This window comes from Pygocentrus nattereri, chromosome 2 (genome assembly GCF_015220715.1).
Source record: "Pygocentrus nattereri isolate fPygNat1 chromosome 2, fPygNat1.pri, whole genome shotgun sequence".
NCBI lineage: Eukaryota > Metazoa > Chordata > Actinopteri > Characiformes > Serrasalmidae > Pygocentrus > Pygocentrus nattereri.
In genome coordinates, this window is record NC_051212.1 from 9419812 (window position 1) to 9438137 (window position 18326).

At 40.9% G+C, this 18326-nt stretch overlaps 1 protein-coding gene across 1 annotated transcript in view; it reads left to right on the plus strand.

Annotated features, from left to right (window-relative positions):
* LOC108440938 (tensin-3) overlaps window positions 1–18326 on the plus strand; it is a 113740-nt gene that overhangs the window by 22821 nt on the left and 72593 nt on the right. Inside the window, exons 2-5 of the mRNA XM_017720139.2 lie at window positions 11999–12148; window positions 14802–14852; window positions 16321–16443; window positions 17103–17167. Coding sequence (XP_017575628.1) covers window positions 11999–12148; window positions 14802–14852; window positions 16321–16443; window positions 17103–17167 — 389 coding nt within the window. The remainder of the gene's footprint in view (window positions 1–11998; window positions 12149–14801; window positions 14853–16320; window positions 16444–17102; window positions 17168–18326) is intronic.

Sequence of the window (18326 nt, forward strand, 5' to 3'; positions counted from 1 at the left end):
CTTTGTTTTTCTACTGAAAGTCGACCTGTTTTTCCCCAAATCTGGGTTATAAACCATAAACAGACGGCGTCTCTTCAGTGATCTGCTCTGTAAAAATGATTTTTAGAAAATAAAACAAAGCGTCGGAGATTTTTGGCTTTCAGCAGTAAATTGTAAACATATAGTGATATGTGTGATCATAAAACACAATTTCTGTTAATTTGAGGGGAACTTTTACAAAAAAATACATACATAAATAAAATAAAAATGTGCATTTTTATTTTTAACACAGTTACTGAATAATTTGCCTCACAACTTAACGTAACGTCACGTAAATTCAGATGGACAAACCAAACTATACCCTGGAGCATACGAGATTAATGGTTCTTTAGTAAGGGTTATTGTTCTATTTAGGACCATGAGTTGTATAGAACCATTACATGCCTAAATTGTTCTTTGCATGGTTGTTCAGATCGATGGAGAAGGTATTACATAAGGTTCTATATAGGACCTTTTTTAAATGGCTCTTTATAGCAGGAAAAATGGGTTTACCACTCCTCTGCTGCCACTGCACACTGGCAGGGTCGCCTACAGAGCAGCACTAGTAGCTGTGAATGAAGCGATGTTCTTTTTATTTGAGGGTCCCGTTTCGGAGGGCAAGATATCAATCACTACCCCTTGTAACTCAGTTCCAAAGGGCAAGATGACACTTGAAAACAAGGGGAAGGGGTAAAAATAAGAAATGGGATCGGGCCAAAGTCTGTGTATACAGACTTTACTTAATTTGATTAAGTTGAAATGTGTAGCAAAGTTGAATTTAGTGTTTTTCAGTTTCAGTTTCCAAGCCCAATTTTTTAATAAATCAATATCACAACCGGGTGTTTAGCTCAGCATTACTGAGCTCTTCTGAGGGACGAATAGTCACAGCAGTAGTGGCGCGCTTGCGAGTGATAACCAGCGCCAGTGTTGATTTGTATTAGAGTTCCTGTCACCTGTCAAGTGAAGTGACACATTTGGTGGTCATTTTAAATGCACTTTTTCACATTTTATGTTACACATCAAGTTGGTTGTAGAAAATATTTAGATTTTCCTAAATACATAATAGACTGTTACATAGTTGTATTAAAAAGTGAACAAATTGGTCTAAAATAGGTGCCAGATCCAGTCTAGTAGGTATCAGATCTGAATCGGACTTGCTTTGGTACTGTATGTAGCACTGACCATTTGGGTAAATGCAACTTTCCATTATTTGTTCCAAATCAAGGTGTCTAAAGAGATCTATCTGGATAAAAAGCTTATGAATTGTACTATGAAACTTGAGCATCCTGCAGCTTCCACAGTCCTCTTCTTTGGATGGATGATATGGCTTATTTTATTTGTTTGATCTCCATATTCATAGCCAACAGTTTAAGTCCATATAAGTTGGAAAGTATCATTTGGTGCTGTTCAAAATGCACAAAAGATGAACCATCCATCAAATTATCATTCTTCACAGGCATATTTAGTAACAGAGGCCTGTTTCTGGAACCACAGTGTGATAGCAGATCATTGAAATTAGAAGAGAGTTTATATAAAATACATCATTTTGTGATTGTGGACAGACCCCTCAAGCAACAAGGCACTGGAGAAGGGGCCGGAGGGATCATGGTTGAATCTTCCACTTGGACAATGATCCTTTGCCACACAAGGCTTTGCCATGGCCACCCCAGTCCACACTTTTCTCAGACGTCTTAGCATTAATAACTGATTAGTAAGCTTGCAGTTTGAAAGGATGAAATATATTTGATCGGATAATCTTTCATGTAATCGGTCGGATTGTCTGGGTCATGGGAAAATATCACTGGAACTTCCTGACAATTAATTATTTTGTTAAATTAGCCATTCAGCATTACCCTCTCTTAATGGATCCCATTCCCGCTCTACTCATAACAGTCTGCTGGCCTTCGCATTGCTCCATTAATGTCTCATTAGGTGGGATGCTATGAGCCCAGTTCTCTTGAGAATTTGTGCGCGACCGCTGTTGGCCGCTGCCCTAGCCGAATGACCCCCTCCCTTCCGTTCCCCTAGCGATGACCTCCTTCACACAGTCGCTCTTTCATTCTGCTTACGGGGGCTGTTTTACCCACCCACCCCCAAAGTACCTTTTGGATTTACGACTCACTTCACACCGTCTGTGTCTGCGTTGGGAGTTTGGAGTCACTTAGACTTCATTAAGCGACACATTCAAGCAGCAAATTGTTACAACAACAAACAAGTCCTCAAAAGACCCTCGGAGACAGAGATGGATTTGCCCACCATAGCAGCTATTTTTTTTCCCATCAATGTATTGTTGACGTTGTAAACCTTTCTAAAGTGCGGAAGGTTGCATAATTAAAAACAATAAAGACAAACCTCAGTGCAATTTACTGAGAACATCCACCAAACTCTGCATTACTGTTGTATGTTCATAGAAAAGATATATAGCGGTCACTACAGCACTACAATATAGCACTGTCATTGCAGAAAAGTGGAAAAAATAACAATTAATTCAGAAAATCTTGATTTTTTTTGTTTGTAAATGGGTCAAGAGAGTAGGGGTGGTCATTTTTAACAACAGAAAACAAGAGGGAGTGTTGTCTTGAAGAATTCAGGGCTCAAGGCGAAGGCAATAAGGTCATCACAGTTGTGATGTTATTGACTGTAATAACACCACCTATTGCTTTTATACAGTTCTGCAAAATGAAGTATAAAATAAGGCAAAGACGTTTCAAACACTACATCAAATAGGCTTTAATAGTTCCTACCGCCAAAAAAGTAGTGCCCAGATAGAGCCATGAAATCGCCACAATATCAGGTTCAGCTCCGCTTTTTTAGTATTTGCCACGTGAACCCGAATGTGGTTTTGTTCCAGTCACTCTTTAAAGCATTTCACAGCTCATCCTGTTTTGCTGAATTTTATCCTGTTCATTGATGTTAATTTCAGTTTGTTTAGTTGCTCCATGTGGGTTTGGACACTTCTGGATGTTGGTCTGAACTCAAGGAAAGAGAGTTGAATATCCAGTAAAATTCCCAGTATAAAACCCACTTTACCCACTTTGCACTGTCTGTAACACAAACGAATGATACTTTTTTCCTCAAAAGTAAGTGGTGAAGTGTGTTTTATATATGATGGCGCAAGTAAAACTGGAATTAGCCAGAAATGAACACAATACAATTCAGCAAACATGATGAGCGGTGAAATGTATAGACAGACTGGAACAAAACCACATTCAGGTTCATCTGGCAAATATTGAAAAAGGTGAGCTGAACCTGATATTGTTACGGTTTTATGGCTCTATCTGTTGCACCACGGTGCACTAATGTTTTTTTCTTGGGTGTTTTTTCCTTGCAGAAGGAAATAATACTAGACCACATTGGATGTAATGTTTGCAGCTTCTTTGCTTGACTTTTTTCATATGGTAATTGCTGATATTAAATGACATTTGATGCCATGTCAGGAACTTCTTTGTTGCTTTAAATAGAAATCATTTTATAGTTCTTGGTAGTTTTTTGTGATGTGGCACTGCTGGTTCTTTATTGACTCTTCTAACTTATGAATCTGAATATTATGACGCATGTTGTGTAACGTTGAAACGTCTTAAAGTATCGTGATGTTCTTCTTTAGCCATGTCGCCCACCCCTACAAGACAGGTACCCATACTCCCATACAAATCCCATATTTGTAGATCCATCCATTTCAGTGTTGAGTAAGGAATAAAGAAGCAAAGAGAGTGAAGGAAGCCATAAAAATCTCCAGATAATGCTGAATACACTCAATCGCATTTCATATCCGCTCCCATTCAGAGATAACGATAACAAGGAAAAACTCCTTTTCCATGTTATTCATAAGATAAACACTGTGCAGGGTGGATCAGCAGGGATGTTTCAGAGGAACTGCACAGGAAAACAATTGTCTGTCGACTCCGTGTCCAAGTTCTGCAAATAGACGTTCAGCCTTTAGCCTTAGGGTCTCCAGAAGAGTGACCAAAGTCTGTCCTGAAGCTCACCGAGTGATCAGAACATCAGGAGCTTTCACAGATGTGGACAAACATCTAGTTCTCATCTAGGTTTGTACATCAGTCACACCTCTTAAAATGAGTTCTTCAAGGGTTCTTTAGTAAAGAAAATGGTTCTATATCTCAAAGAACCCTTGGCATGATTAAAGGATTCTTTGCATTGTAAAATGGTTCTTCAGATTGATGGAGAATATGCTGTAGATGGTTCTAGAACCTTGTATAGAACCTTTTTGAAAAGGGTTCTATACAACACCAAAAGGTTTCTTCTGTTATTACACTGTTAAAAAAGATGGTTCCTCAAGGGTTCTTTAGTAAAGAAAATGGTTCTATATAGGACTATGAACACTCAAAGAACCCTCGGCATGATTAAAGGGTTCTTTGCATTGTAAAATTGTTCTTCAGATTGATGGAGAATGTACTGTAGATGATTCTATAGAACCTTTTTTAAAACCAAAAGGTTTCTTCTGTTATTACACTGTTAAAAAGTTGGTTCTACAATGGTTCTTTAGTAAAGAAAATGGTGTTATATAGAACCGTGAACACTCAAAAGAACCCTCTCCCTGGTTAAAGGGTGCTTGATGGAGATTATGCTTCCACATAGTTCTATATAGAACCTTTTTGAAAAGGGTTCTATTCAACACCAAAAAGGTTCTTCTAGTAATACACTCTTAAAAAGTTGGTTCTACAATGGTTCTTTTGTTAAGAAAATGGTTCTATATAGAACCATGAACACCCAAAGAAGCCTCTGCATGATTAAAGTGTGTGTGATGGAGATAATGCTATAGATGGTTCTATATAGAACATTCTTGAAAAGGGTTCAATACAACACCAAATAGGTTCCTCTATTATTATACTCTTAAGAAGATGGTTAGTCAAGGTTTCTTGATTAAAGAACATGGTTCTTTGCATCATAAAATTATTCTTCAGATTGATTGAGAATGTGCTATAGATGGTTCCATATATAACCTTTTTGAAAAGGGTTCTATATAGCACCAAAAAGGGTTCCACTGTTGTTACAAGCCAAAGATCCCTTTTTTGGTACTATATAGAACCCTTTTTGCTAAGAGTGTAAGATGTCGCGCTTGTAACAAGAGCAGAACCCTTTTCAAATAGATTCTATATAGAACATATATTCTTTATAGAACCTATACAGAAGCTTCTTTATAGAACCTTTATATAAGGGTTCTTTGAGTGTTCATGGTTCTATATATACTAAAGAACCCTCTTTTTAAGTATGTAGTTCAAAAAGTGCTGCAGTAAACGTCCTTAAAGAAAACCGTTGGTATTGATTTTTTTATCAGTTTTCTCTGGATTGGCACGTCAGGATTGGCAGTACTGATAGTCCAGCATTGATCTGCCCCAACATGAAGGCTGTATCTGTTCTTAGAGACTTTAAAGGTCAAATATCATTGAAATTTGACTTTTGCTTGCTTTTTAAAGTGTTTGATTTCGTCAACTTATGAATCCAAATACTATGATGAATGTTATGCAACGTGAAAATGTCTTGAAGTATCGTCTTCTTCTTCTTTCGGCTGCTCCCTTTAGGGGTCGCCACAGCGGATCATCTGCCTACTTTTTGCCCTATCCATTGCCTCCTCTACTTTCACACCAACCATCTCCATGTCCACCTTCACTACATCCATAAACCTTCTCTGAGGTCCACCTCTTCTCCTTCTACCCGGCAGCTCCATCTCCAACATTCTTTGCCCAATATATCCACTATTCCTCCTCAACACATGTCCAAACCATCTCAACCTGGCCTCTCTGGCTTTATCTCCAAACTGCTCCACCTTCACTGTCCCTCTGATCTGCTCATTTCTAATCTTGTCCATCCTTGTCACTCCCAACGAAAATCTCAGCATCTTCATCTCTGCCACCTCCAGCTCAGCCTCCTGTCTTTTAGACAGAGCCACAGTCTCCAAACCAGACATCATAGCAGGACGCACTACTGTCTCGTAAACCTTCCCTTTCACTCTTGCTGCTATCCTTCTGTCACATCAGCCCTGACATCCGTCTCCACCCACTCCATCCTGCCTGCACCCTCTTCTTCACCTCTTTTCTACACTGTCCATTGCTCTGGATGGTTGACCCAAGATATTTGAAGTCATCCACCTTTACGACCTCTACTCCTTGCATCTTCACCTTTCCACCTGCCTCCCTCTCATTCACACACATGTATTCCGTCTTATCTCTACTGACCTTCATTCCACTCCTCTCCAGTGCAAACCTCCACCTCTCCAGATTCTCTTCCACCTGCTCTCTACTCTCACCACAAATTACAATGACATCTGCAAACATCATGGTCCATGGAGCCTCCTGCCTGACCTCATCTGCCAACCTTTCCATCACCATTGCAAACAAGAAGGGGCTCAAAGCTGATCCCTGATGTAACCCTACCTTCACCTTGAAACCATTTGTCACTCCAACTGCACACCTCACCACTGTCTCACTATCCTCATACATGTCCTGCACCACCCTAACATACTTTTCAGCTACACCTGACTTCCTCACTCTTGAAGTATCGTGATGTTCTTTTTTTACCATATCGTCCACCCCTACAAGAAAGGTTCCCATACAAATCCCATATTTGCAGTCATTCCATACTTGAACATTTTATTGTTGAGTAAAGAAGTAAATAGAGTGACGGAAACCATGAAGAAGATCTACAGATAAACTTCCATTTCATCATTGTCAGAGTGATAACAGCCTCATTTCTGCTTATATAAACAATTTCTAACTCAAAATTCTCCCGAGGTGAGGTTCATCTAAAGAACTTCTTACTGAACAGCTGAATATTCTCATTTGCATATTATATCTGCTCCCATTCACAGAGACAGAGATGTTTAAAAACCAAGCTGAGGGGGAAAAAGAATCCAGACTTCAGAAATGAAAACACTGGGCGTCATTCACCAACTGTTCTCAAGAAGAAATTCCTTTAGCATCTTCATTTTTTCGTTTTTGTCTGTCTCCCTTTACCTTATTTGTAAATCTCATAATGAATGGGCCAAAAGAAACGGCCCAAAATGACTTGGAAAGACGTCTGGTTCCATGTCTGGTTCCATGTCTGGTTCCATGTCTGTCGCTCTTTGCATTGTATATAAATCTAATGATGAATGGACCAAAAGAAACGGCCCAAAATGACTAGTTCCATTGACATGCATTAAAAGTAAAATAAGTTTTTAGATTTTGGAGATATGAGGTTTTGTTATATATATCGCTGTTGTCAGAACAAAACCTTGTATCTCTGAAATTTTAACTTTACAGGACAAGGAAAAAACCTATTCTACTTTTAGTGGACGTCAATGGAACCAGTCATTTTGGGCCGTTTCTTTTGGTCCATTCATCATTAAATTTATACACAATGCAAAGAGCTACAGACATTTTCAAATTAGGTCAAAAACTGACAAACGACCTGAGGTTTTCTTTCGACAGGGTGATGCCTTGGGCTTAAATAGATCTGAACACTTTTCATTTTTAAAGTATTTTTGTTTTACTGCGGGTCTGAACTAATTTGGTAGAATGGTCCATAGATTGCTAGCTCAGAAGGCACCGGGAGGCACGCTTTTGTAAACTGTGCTGCGTATGTTGACAGTTCCCTAAGTATTGAGTCTGACTGAACTCGTGAGCGACTTCCCAAGGGCCTCATGAGTTGAATCAGATGTGACGGAGCAGGGAAAACAAACAGCTCAGGCCAGCGGGTCCGCAGGATTGAGATCAGGAACCACAGCTCTGTGGGTCCGACAGCTCCTTCTCAGAGCATTATCTCCTCTCGCTGTTGATATTACCGTGTTGTGATAAGCAGGAAAATCTGAGATGCTCTCCAGATAAGCCTCGTGAGGGGAGGCCTCGCTCTGGAAACACAGGAAGTGCTCAGCGCTGAGATTACCGCAGAACTCCACATGTCCTAAGACTGGCCTTGTATTGGAAGCCATACGCCAGCAGGCACAATGGCTTGTTTAGAATGACGCATTTCCACACGGGGGGTCCGAACGAGTTTGCAGCCTTTCTGACTGCAGATGGTCAAATGATGTGTTTGGTCTGGACGGCTTAAATCATTAAATTCGTTAGAGTCCGTTTAGTTTAGACCCTGACCCCTCCTCTCTCCAGCATGACTCACATTACTTTTGACTTTTGTTTCTAGCAGTATCTGAGCTCAGGACTGGCTTTCTCTCTAACCTACTGGTAACTAGCAAAGATACTTTCTCTAGACAGACAAAGCACTTCTTGTAAGTCGCTCTGGACAAGAACGTCTGCTAAATGCTGTAAATGTTAATGTAAATGTAATTAAGATGAACATGGAAAACACACTGACAATGAAAGACTCAATGGTTCCCTCAACTTTAATCTCCAGAAACTGCTTTGGAAATCTAGAGGGAAGTCAATGCTGATGGATCTTAGCAGGACATCGCCTTTTAAAAGCTTTCTGCAGTAGTGAATGCGGCTCTGGAGCTGTAAGCGGCTCTTTTACTGCCTTGTTGCGGCTCCACAGCAGAATTAGATTTTTAGGTAAAAATTAAATGACCGTTTTAGCGCTAAGTGGTCTTAAACGCTGGAGTTAATGTAGCCTACAGCTGCCATTTCACCAACTTCTTACCCTGAAACGGTCTGGTCTAGCTAGTAGCTAGCAGCTAACGAAAAGACCAAGAGAAAGATTTAAGACGAGCATCGCAAATTTGGTGACGGGTGGACTTTTTTAGCATTTCTAATCACTCCAGCTGGTTTCCTGATACGTTTAATCTGCAGCAAGAAGCTGACAAACACTAAAAGCCGTGAAACTGAAGTCAGCTCCTCGTTTGAATTGTCCCGTTCCACCTTAAATGGTGCAGCAGTTACATTCTGCTGTGTCAGGTGCCGTTTAAGGTGGAACAGAAGAATTCGAACAAGAAGCTGGCGAATGAGAAGCTGACGTCAGTAAAAAGTTGAACATTCAGAGGCATTTTACAAGAAACTGTTCCACTTTTAAGGAGCAGTTTCCTGTCAGAGATGCGAGAAAAGGGGCTATAGCTGAGCTAAAGCTTAACGCAGAGCAAAGTGAGTCTGTATTGTTGTTCATTTTATGTTTTTCGCCTATTGTAGTACATTAGAACATACTCAGACATATTTACAGCCAAGATGGTTAAATGGACGTAAATGTTGCTCCAAGTGTGGTTAGATTTTTGCTGAAAGGACAAAATGGCTTTTCTTAACATTTGGGTTGCTGACCCCTGGCCTAGGGAAAGATAATACCTCATAAAGATTCAAAGACAGATTCCTGACAGAAAATAAAAGCTCAGTAAGTGATAGAAAACTCACCACTTGCTGGTTCTTACCATCTTTGACACGTCCACCCCGTCCTGATCAGGCAGAGAAACTGAATTCTATTAGCTTTTCACCCCATTTGGAATGAAGGAGGATTTATTTATAACCTGACTTTGATTAATGATCATCAAGTGACCGATATTTAGAATCATTCGGGTATTTTCAATCTTTGCAGTCGAGTGATGTCACGATTGGCCCCTCCCAGTCCTGTCCATGTGCGTTTTGGTTTAGTCCAGCCCCTTGTTTTGTAACTCCGCCCCTGATTGTTTTCACCTGTCCTGTGTTTGGCCTTTGTGTTTGTTGGTCTTTGTATCGGTCTTTGTTGGATGTATTGGTCTGTTTGTTTGCTTCGTTTGGATCTCTGTGTTGTTGACTGTATACAGGTTTATGTCATGCCTGCACCCCGCTCTCTCCGTGTTGGCTGTATGACCCTGGACCGTTATGACCCTGATTCTGGATTTGCCCTCAATAAAAGTCGCTTACCTCCGCACATGCGTCCGCTGCCTCGCTCCCCGTTACAAGCGAACGTCTCTTTCAGAACCAAACACCATACATTCTGACACCAAACTCAATTATAAACATGTTATCACCCCTGAAATATGACAAACATGCTCAGAAAATGAAAACAGCGCTACTGCAAAAAAAAAGTCATCTTGGCAAGTGAAGTTATTGAGACTGTTGTACACACATTACAAAATTATTTCCCTTGCTTCGAGACATTTTTAAGCACTTTAAGTCATATGAACTCATTACTCAGTTCGCTTGACTTGTTTTAAGAAATGTGCTTGACGCAAGCAAAATTATCCGCCAATGTAGCGAGATCATTTTACTCGATTCATCTCAAAATATCATTTTATCATCAACTTACAGCTACACGTAAGTTAACAGCTAACCTGCTTGTTAATTGCGGTTGTCATGTCACAGCAAATGGGATGTTGGCAGAGGTGTAAAACTCCGGTCCAGAAAGTAAAATTCCTTCCCAGGATTTTGTTCCAGCTGCCTGGGCAGCTCTGCTGGTGGTGCATCTAACTAGAGAAGCCGGTTGGAACAAAATCCTGGGAAGGATTTTTACTTTCTGGACCAGAGTTTTACACCTCTGGATTTTGGTTGCTTTTGATTGGTAATAATAAAATGATTTGAAGTAATAATAAATATGAAATAATAAAATAATAAAAATTGAAGCTCGTGATTTTGATATATAAATGTTTAAGTCTGAACGTTACATGAGGAAAACTGCCCAACAGTAACAGCAAAGAAAAGCGTATAAAGTAAAAAAAGTACAGCACCAGTTTTTTCTATGTACTTTATGAAAATGCATTCTAAATATTTTCTGCATATCTTCCCTTTTTATGCATCGTAATGGAACACGTGCCTGAATACATTTAGACCGTGTATTCAGCATTTAGACATGACTGCTTTTTAAAGTATTTTCTGCTTATAACATCTATATAAGCGGATGCTGCAGGGCTAAAACACCTAGTAATGGTGTGTGATATATACACACTCACCAGCCACTTTATTAGGGACACCGGTTCAGTTGCTTGTTAACACAAATAGCTAATCAGCCAATCACACGGCCGCAACTCAGTGCATTGAGGCATGTAGAGGTGGTCAAGACAACCTGCTGAAGTGCAGACCGAGCATCAGAACGGAGAAGAAAGGGGATTTAAGGGTCTTTGAACGTGGCGTGGTTGTTGGTGCCAGACGGGCTGGTCTGAGTATTTCAGAAACTGCTGATCTACTGGGATTTTCACGCTCAACCATCTCTAGGGTTTACAGAGAACGGTCCGAAAAAGAGGAAATATCCAGTGAGCGGTCAGTTGTGTGGACGAAAATGCCTTGTTGATGTGAGAGGTCAGAGGAGAATGGGCAGACTGGCTCCAGATGATAGAAAGGCAACAGTAACTCAAATAACCAACCAGAATCTCTGAGGAACGTTTCCAGCACCTTGCTGAAAGTCTGCCACGAAGAATTAAGGCAGTTCTGAAGGCGAAAGGGGGTCCAACCTTTTACTAGCTAGGTGTACCTAATAAAGTGGCTGGTGAGTGTGTGTGTGTGTGTGTGTGTGTGTGTGTGTGTGTGTGTGTGTGTGTATATATATATCAAACCTACATGAACAATTCAATACAATTTGAGCTGTATTGAGGCTGATGTGCTTTGAGCCTTTACTACTTTCCTAAGCTGGTTTATGCTGGTCTGGTGCTGGTTTAACTGATCAAACCAACATAGTCATGCTGGTTGACCAGCATACCAGTATCCAAAACACAAAATATGCTAGTTTTACTGGTGACCAGAATATCAGAATCTGACATATCGTTGCTGTCGGAAACAAAACCTTGAAACCACATTTTTCAGTTTTTTGACATCATTTGTGTGCTTGTTGTCCTTTATACTATATGCACTTCATGATGAATGGACTCAAAGAAATGACCAAAAATGACCTGGACAAAAAGTCTGGTTCCATTGACTTGCATTGAAAGTACAGTATGTTTTTTCCTTCTCCTGTAACGTTACAGTTTTGGAGATACGAGGTTTTTTGCTCCGACAGCAGCGATATGCTGGTTTTGTGGGTGACCAGCGATGCTAGTCTATAGTGATTCTCATAGCAGGTTCGTTAGCTACATTAGACCAGTGCAAAGCTAAAGTGACAGACTCGGCCTAACTGCCCATTTTTTCTGTGTGTTCAGATGGAGGAGGGATACGAACTGGACCTCACCTATGTGACGGAGCGCATCATCGCTGTGTCCTTCCCCCAGAGCTGTTCGGAGGAAACCTACCTGCACAATCTGAAGGACGTCACGCGCATGCTCAAGTCCAAACACGCTGATAACTATTTGGTAAGACGCGCCTATGTGTTTACACATGCTCGCAGAAGAGGAACGTCTGCTGGAAAGAAACTGCTCAGAAATATAGTCCCTAAAGGAATGGGTTTTGGCTTGTCTGGTGTGGACGTTACGCAATGACTTCTATACAAAGAGGTCTTTTCACAGTCTGGCTTCAGAAATAACAATAATTAACTGCAGTGTCACTCATTCAGGCTGGATTTGGTATTGAGGACTTTATTCTGTTGCATTTAAAGGGTCGTGCATTTAGGAAATGTATAGAAACATCACAGACGTGAGACGTTGACCACTCTAGACTTCATGAGATACAGGATTGACAGTTGGGTAATATCTGGTGATGATCTTGTCAGCCATGCGGGGTTGCTATGACAGTCGTTTCAGTGTTTTTGCTTTGTAGTTTGACGTTTGGGGGCTGTTATATTGAGCCAGTGTTGTGAGTCATTGCGTTTTCTACAGAGGGTGGTGTCCTGTCAATAGTGCTGTGATGAATGTGCTTTTTATCTGCTGTCAGTATTGAATAGTACTGTATTGGGGGGATTATTGCTGTTTATTCGGTTGTCTTTGATGTTGTTAGCTATATAGATCTTCTGATGAGTGTATCTCTCTTTGCCTTGATCCCATTGTTAGTCGTCTCAGCCATTCAGATTGATATTGGATGACAAAGCACTTTGCAGATGGCCTAAACGTTGTCAGGCAGAGTATCTACTGTTGTTGAAGTTACTTATGAAAATTGGCTGGTTTCTTATAATGCGCTTTACATGACTACATTTACTGATTTTTCAAAATTTCTACATAGATAATTGGTTAAGATGTAAAGATATGAAATGTAACCAAGACATTTGGCATTTAGTCTAATGCCATTTGATCTATTGCCATTAGACTGGTAAAGTGCAATACCATGTGCCACCAAAAATAGCAGATTTTTCAGTGTTTCCGCGTTTTAATTCAATTGCTGAGATGTAAACAAAGTCATTCGGAGTGGTTTGGTGCGAAGGGGCTTGTTCTAGAGAAAGAGGCACGCTCCAAATGGAGGGTTATGAGAAAAAAAAGAGCAAAGCAGCAAGATGGCCGTGTGAGTGAACAAAGAAACCCACAAATGTGAGAATTTTCCCTGTTAAAAATCATGACGATCACTGTATTTTCTTAGTTTAGTGTCGTTTCAGTGTATTCTGGTCATTTTCTTCAAAACAAGCCCAAATTCCACCTTAAATAGTCCAGCAGTTCTGATGCCCGAGGCGCCAGAATGTAACTGCTACTCCATTTAAGGTGGAACGGGAAAATTAGAACAAGAAGCTGGTGAATGTCTGACTTCAGCTTCATATCACTGAAGAATTAGTGGTGGGTGATAATAAATAATTACCCCCCCCTCTTTGAAGGCTTATGATCCCTAAATGTAACTAAAGCCCAGCAGTGAGGAGCTGAACTTTCCCCTCCTCTGCTGTCACTGAAGACGGGCAGGGTCGCCTACAAAGAAGCACTAGTAGCTGTTAATAAAGTGATGCTCTTTTATTTTAGGGTTTGTTCCATTTTATAGGCCAATATTTCAACCGCTACCCCTTGTAACTCAGTTCCAAGTGGTTAGGGTGACACTCGAAAACAAGGGTTGGGGTAAAGAGAAGAAATGGGATTGGGCCTTAGCCAGAATTGCTCACGGTGCTGGTGATAGGAACCAGACGTCCAAAGCGTCTTATGCCTGTTAAAGCTCCCTCACATTAAATTATTACCTGAAATGGTTATGAAAACACTGCCATTGTCCGCCAACATCTCGGACATCATTTTGCCATAGTTTTGAAAGGGTTTAGGCCTAAAATGCATTTTTAAAACCTGTGCATGTCGGAAAGATACATACAGGTTAATAAATGGAAAAATGGTCCCCAAGGAAAACCTATTGGATTTAACTCCGAATTCAAGTGTGGGTTCGGTTGTCAAATAAAACAGCTATATAAAACTATATACTGTAGTTTCCCTACAATGAACCCTCTCACATGAAACCACTCTGAATGACTGTGTTTACATCTCAACATTGAAAAATCTGCTGAAGTCCCCTTCACACCTAGTGGTGGCGCATGGTATTGCATTTTACCGTTTTCACGGCATTCGATTAAAATAAGCTTATTCAAGCCACCATGTCTTAAAAAGCCTATTTAAGCGTGGAAAAGTTTAGATGCCCCAGATCAATGATGTTTTTTTGATCTTCTAAGTGAAAATAAGTTACACATCGTCTACAGAGAGCACACGTCTGCACATTTTAATACAGTTACTTAAACATAAAACATGAAATCTGGCTTGTTCAGAAGTTATGGCACATTTTATTTACTTATTATTTTTACGTTAAACTCAGCAAATATACAGAGGTTGAGCACTTAATTTTACAGAAAATGACCGTGTTTAAGGCTGTTCTCTGTGGAGGATGTGCAACAAAACATGCCATTTGACCTGTGGTGTTCAAACCTTTCCGTACGACTGTCCCACGTCTTCTAATTTAAAACGAAACGTGTCTATTCTGGACGAGCCTCCTACTTCAGTAACGTGCAGTGTGACATCTGCCTGTGTTTTATGAATTATGCTTGCGAGGTGATAAAAACGCAGCCTGCAGCGCTTCTGTTCCAGAGGATGAAGACTTGTTCACGCTCTGTTTTCTTTCCAGGTGATCAACCTGTCAGAAAAGAGACATGACCTGACCAAGATGAACCCTAAGGTAATGTAAAAGGAGCTGTTTGGAAATGCCTCACTTACAGCGCTGCAGCGGGTGGGTGGAGTGTGTTGACTGCGTGATTGTAATGGCAGCCTAGTCATCAGAGTCTGTGGAACAAACTCACAGCAAAGACGTCACATGTGATTTAACGTGGAGCAGCTCCACTGCTGCTGATTTAAAGCTCCAGTTAGGGAGTACAGGCCATGTGTTATAAGACATGGAATCAGTCTAACTACTCAGGGTGTGTTTGCACGGCCAAAAGCGCTTTGGATACTTAAGTAAACCTTTTTGTGTAGGTTAACAGTGGCTTGTTTTTCTGGGACGTCACTTGACAAAACTGAACAATACATATCAACGTTGCTTTCTATGGGCTGGAGGTTAGGGAACCAGCCTCGTGACCGGAAGGTCGCCGGTTCGATCCCCAGAGCCGACAGCACATGACTGAGGTGTCCTTGAGCAAGACGCCTAACCCCCAACTGCACCCCGGGCGCTGCGGATTGGGCTGCCCACCGCTCCGGGCAAGTGTGCTCACTGCCCCCTAGTGTGTGTGTGCTCACTAGTGTGTATGTGGTGTTTCACTTCACGGATGGGTTAAATGCGGAGGTGGAATTTCCCCATTGTGGGACTAATAAGGGTCTCTTAATCTTAACACTAGCCCCGGGTGGGTCGGCAAAAACGGTACTGGAAGTTTTTCATATCGCTGTTGTGAGATCAAAACATCGTATCTCCAAAGTGGTAACTTTACAGGAGAAGGAAAAAACCTACTCTACTTTTAATGTAAGGCAATGGAACCAGATGTTTTTCCAAGTAATTTTAGGGTAATTTCTTTCGAGTCCTTCATCAGTGCCCACAGGACGCTGCCCACAGGACGCTGCCCACAGGACGCTGTCGGCTGGATGTTTTTGGTTGGTGGACTGTTCTCAATCCAGCAGAGACACTGAGGTGTTTAAAAACTCCAGCAGTACTGCTGTGTCTGATCCACTCAGACCAGCACAACACACACTAACACACCACCACCATGTCAGTGTTACTGCAATGCTGAGAATGATCCACCACCCAAATATTACCTGCTCTGTGAGGGTCCATGGGGGTCCTGACCACTGAAGAACAGGGTAACAGAGTATCAGAGAAACAGATGGACTACAGTCTGTAACTGTAGAACTACCAAGTGCAGCTATACAGTAAGAGGAGCTGATAAACTGGACAATGAGCGTAGAAACAAGGAGGTGGTCATGATGTTAGACCTGATCGGTGTATTTAAACTTAGAAAATCAACAAAAACATGTAATTAGTGCTCATATGACTCTATAGCCATAACGATGATTATAATTAGCAGTTCTCCTGCTTTAGTAGCGGTTTTAGGTGCTCTTTTCACTGGATTTGCTATAACATGTTACCTGCTATGCATGCATCTCTCTGATCATTGTGTGATTCCACTGATTCGTTTACGAACTTTTTGACCTTCTTCCAGACTCTGGACACAGGCTGGCCAGATCTGCACGCTCCCCCACTGGACAAAATCTGCACCATCTGCAAGGCCATGGAGAACTGGCTCAACGCTGACCCTCTGCATGTGGTGGTCATTCACTGCAGGGTGAGACTCACATTTCACATTTAAAGGACCACGTCACCTAAGAACAGTAACGTCGGTGAAAATAAGGAGCGTTTTCCAAGGTTTCCTCCATAGCTTTTATCTGAATATAGTGTAGTGGGTAACATCTCTGCCCTCTATGTTGTAGAATGAGGTTCAATTCCACACCTCGGCAACCGTCCTACACTATACCTATAGGAGTCCTTGGGCAAGACTCCTAACACTACTTTTGCCTACCTCTGTAAAACGAACAAATTGTAACCCACTCTGGGTAACTGCCTTTGCCAAATGACATAAATATACATGTAGAAGTCACTCAGAGTGTTTTGGTGTGAAACGGTTTAGTAGAGAAACTTGCAGACGCTGGTTTCTTTACAGTGGTGCTGATAGGAACCAGGGCTTGTGAAATCTGAGATCGCAAGATTTTGTTTCGGTTATTTTGTGAAGGAGCTTTTAGAGTCATTAAACTCTTTAGATATCTGGTTCGTGTCACCACCACTGCGAACAACTCAGCAAGTGTCCAGAACACATTTCACATCAAACCACTCTGACTTTGTTTACATCGTAACTATTTATTCATGCAGACATTTTGAAAAAAATAGTAAGGAGTGAAAAATGTCTAAATTATTATCATTTTTTTCTATTAATATCATTTCTTTCAGGGAGGAAAAGGCAGGATTGGAGTGGTCATCTCTTCATTTGTCCATTTCACAGACATCTCCGCCAGGTACTGACCAGCAGCATTCCTTCATCCACATATCTCAAATAGACTGTTAGTGCTTCATCAAAGTGATGTATCTGGAACTTCCAGAACGTGATGGGGGTTTCTTTCACAAAATTGCTGCCATTGTAAATCAAAATGTGATTGGGTGATGCCACTGTCAGTTCCTAATTATGTTGGTCGGTGATCTAACGTCAGGCCTTCAGGTCAGCTCCTGAAGTCCTAACCAATGGCAGAGCTTGCTTGGTTGTATATACGTAAGCTAATCAGACACTAGGAGACCTTGAAAAGTCTTTGGAAAGACTGAAATCTGACCCCTTCTCACACCTAAAGACAGTGTCACGGTTTATAGTCACAGGCTATGATTTTGCAAAGACTGGGAATCTTGCAGTATCACTATTTACAAAACAGCGTCTAGATTTTTGAGATTATTTCCCATCATGCACCTGGTGGAAGTTTACAAGCAGAGAAACCCTTTTCCCTTTCAGGCACTCTCACTCTTTCTCTAGCCGTGCGCATGCACTCTCCCACAAGCACTCACGCTATTTCACTGGGCCAAGACTTAAAACTTATGATAATATTAAACACAGTTGATTTTGTTACAGCATCAAGACGGGAAAAAGACCAGTGGTGGACAGTAAATAAGTAAATGTAATTCGTTACTGTACTTAAGTAGTTTTTTTTCTGTATCTGTACTTTACCTAAGTTTTTCCATTCTGGGCGACTTTTTACTTTCTAATTTTATAGTAAATGAGTTTGGGCTGGTTTATGTTTATGAACAGACGCCTACAGATCAACATAGTAAAGGAGCTCATCTGTGATCCTGAGTTTAAAGCCAGTTTTTATTCAACTTAAACTTGGAACTAAGTTGTAAATAAATCTGAAACTGAAACTTTGCTTGTGTGTAAAAAGTGATTTCAGAGCCACTCGGTTCTCCCTGATGGAAACTGTTTACCTTCAGTGTTTTGTGCTTCTGATCATTTTAATAGACGTCAGCGTCGCTAATTAATGACGTTCTATTAAAAGACTGGTTTACCAAGAGAGACGCTGGAGGACTTTCACCTGAAATGAGTTCATGAAGCCAGTCTGGTTATAAAAATGATAACAGGACCAGATCAGAGCCAGAATTACTCTTTTAGTACTTTTACTTTATACTTAAGTACAT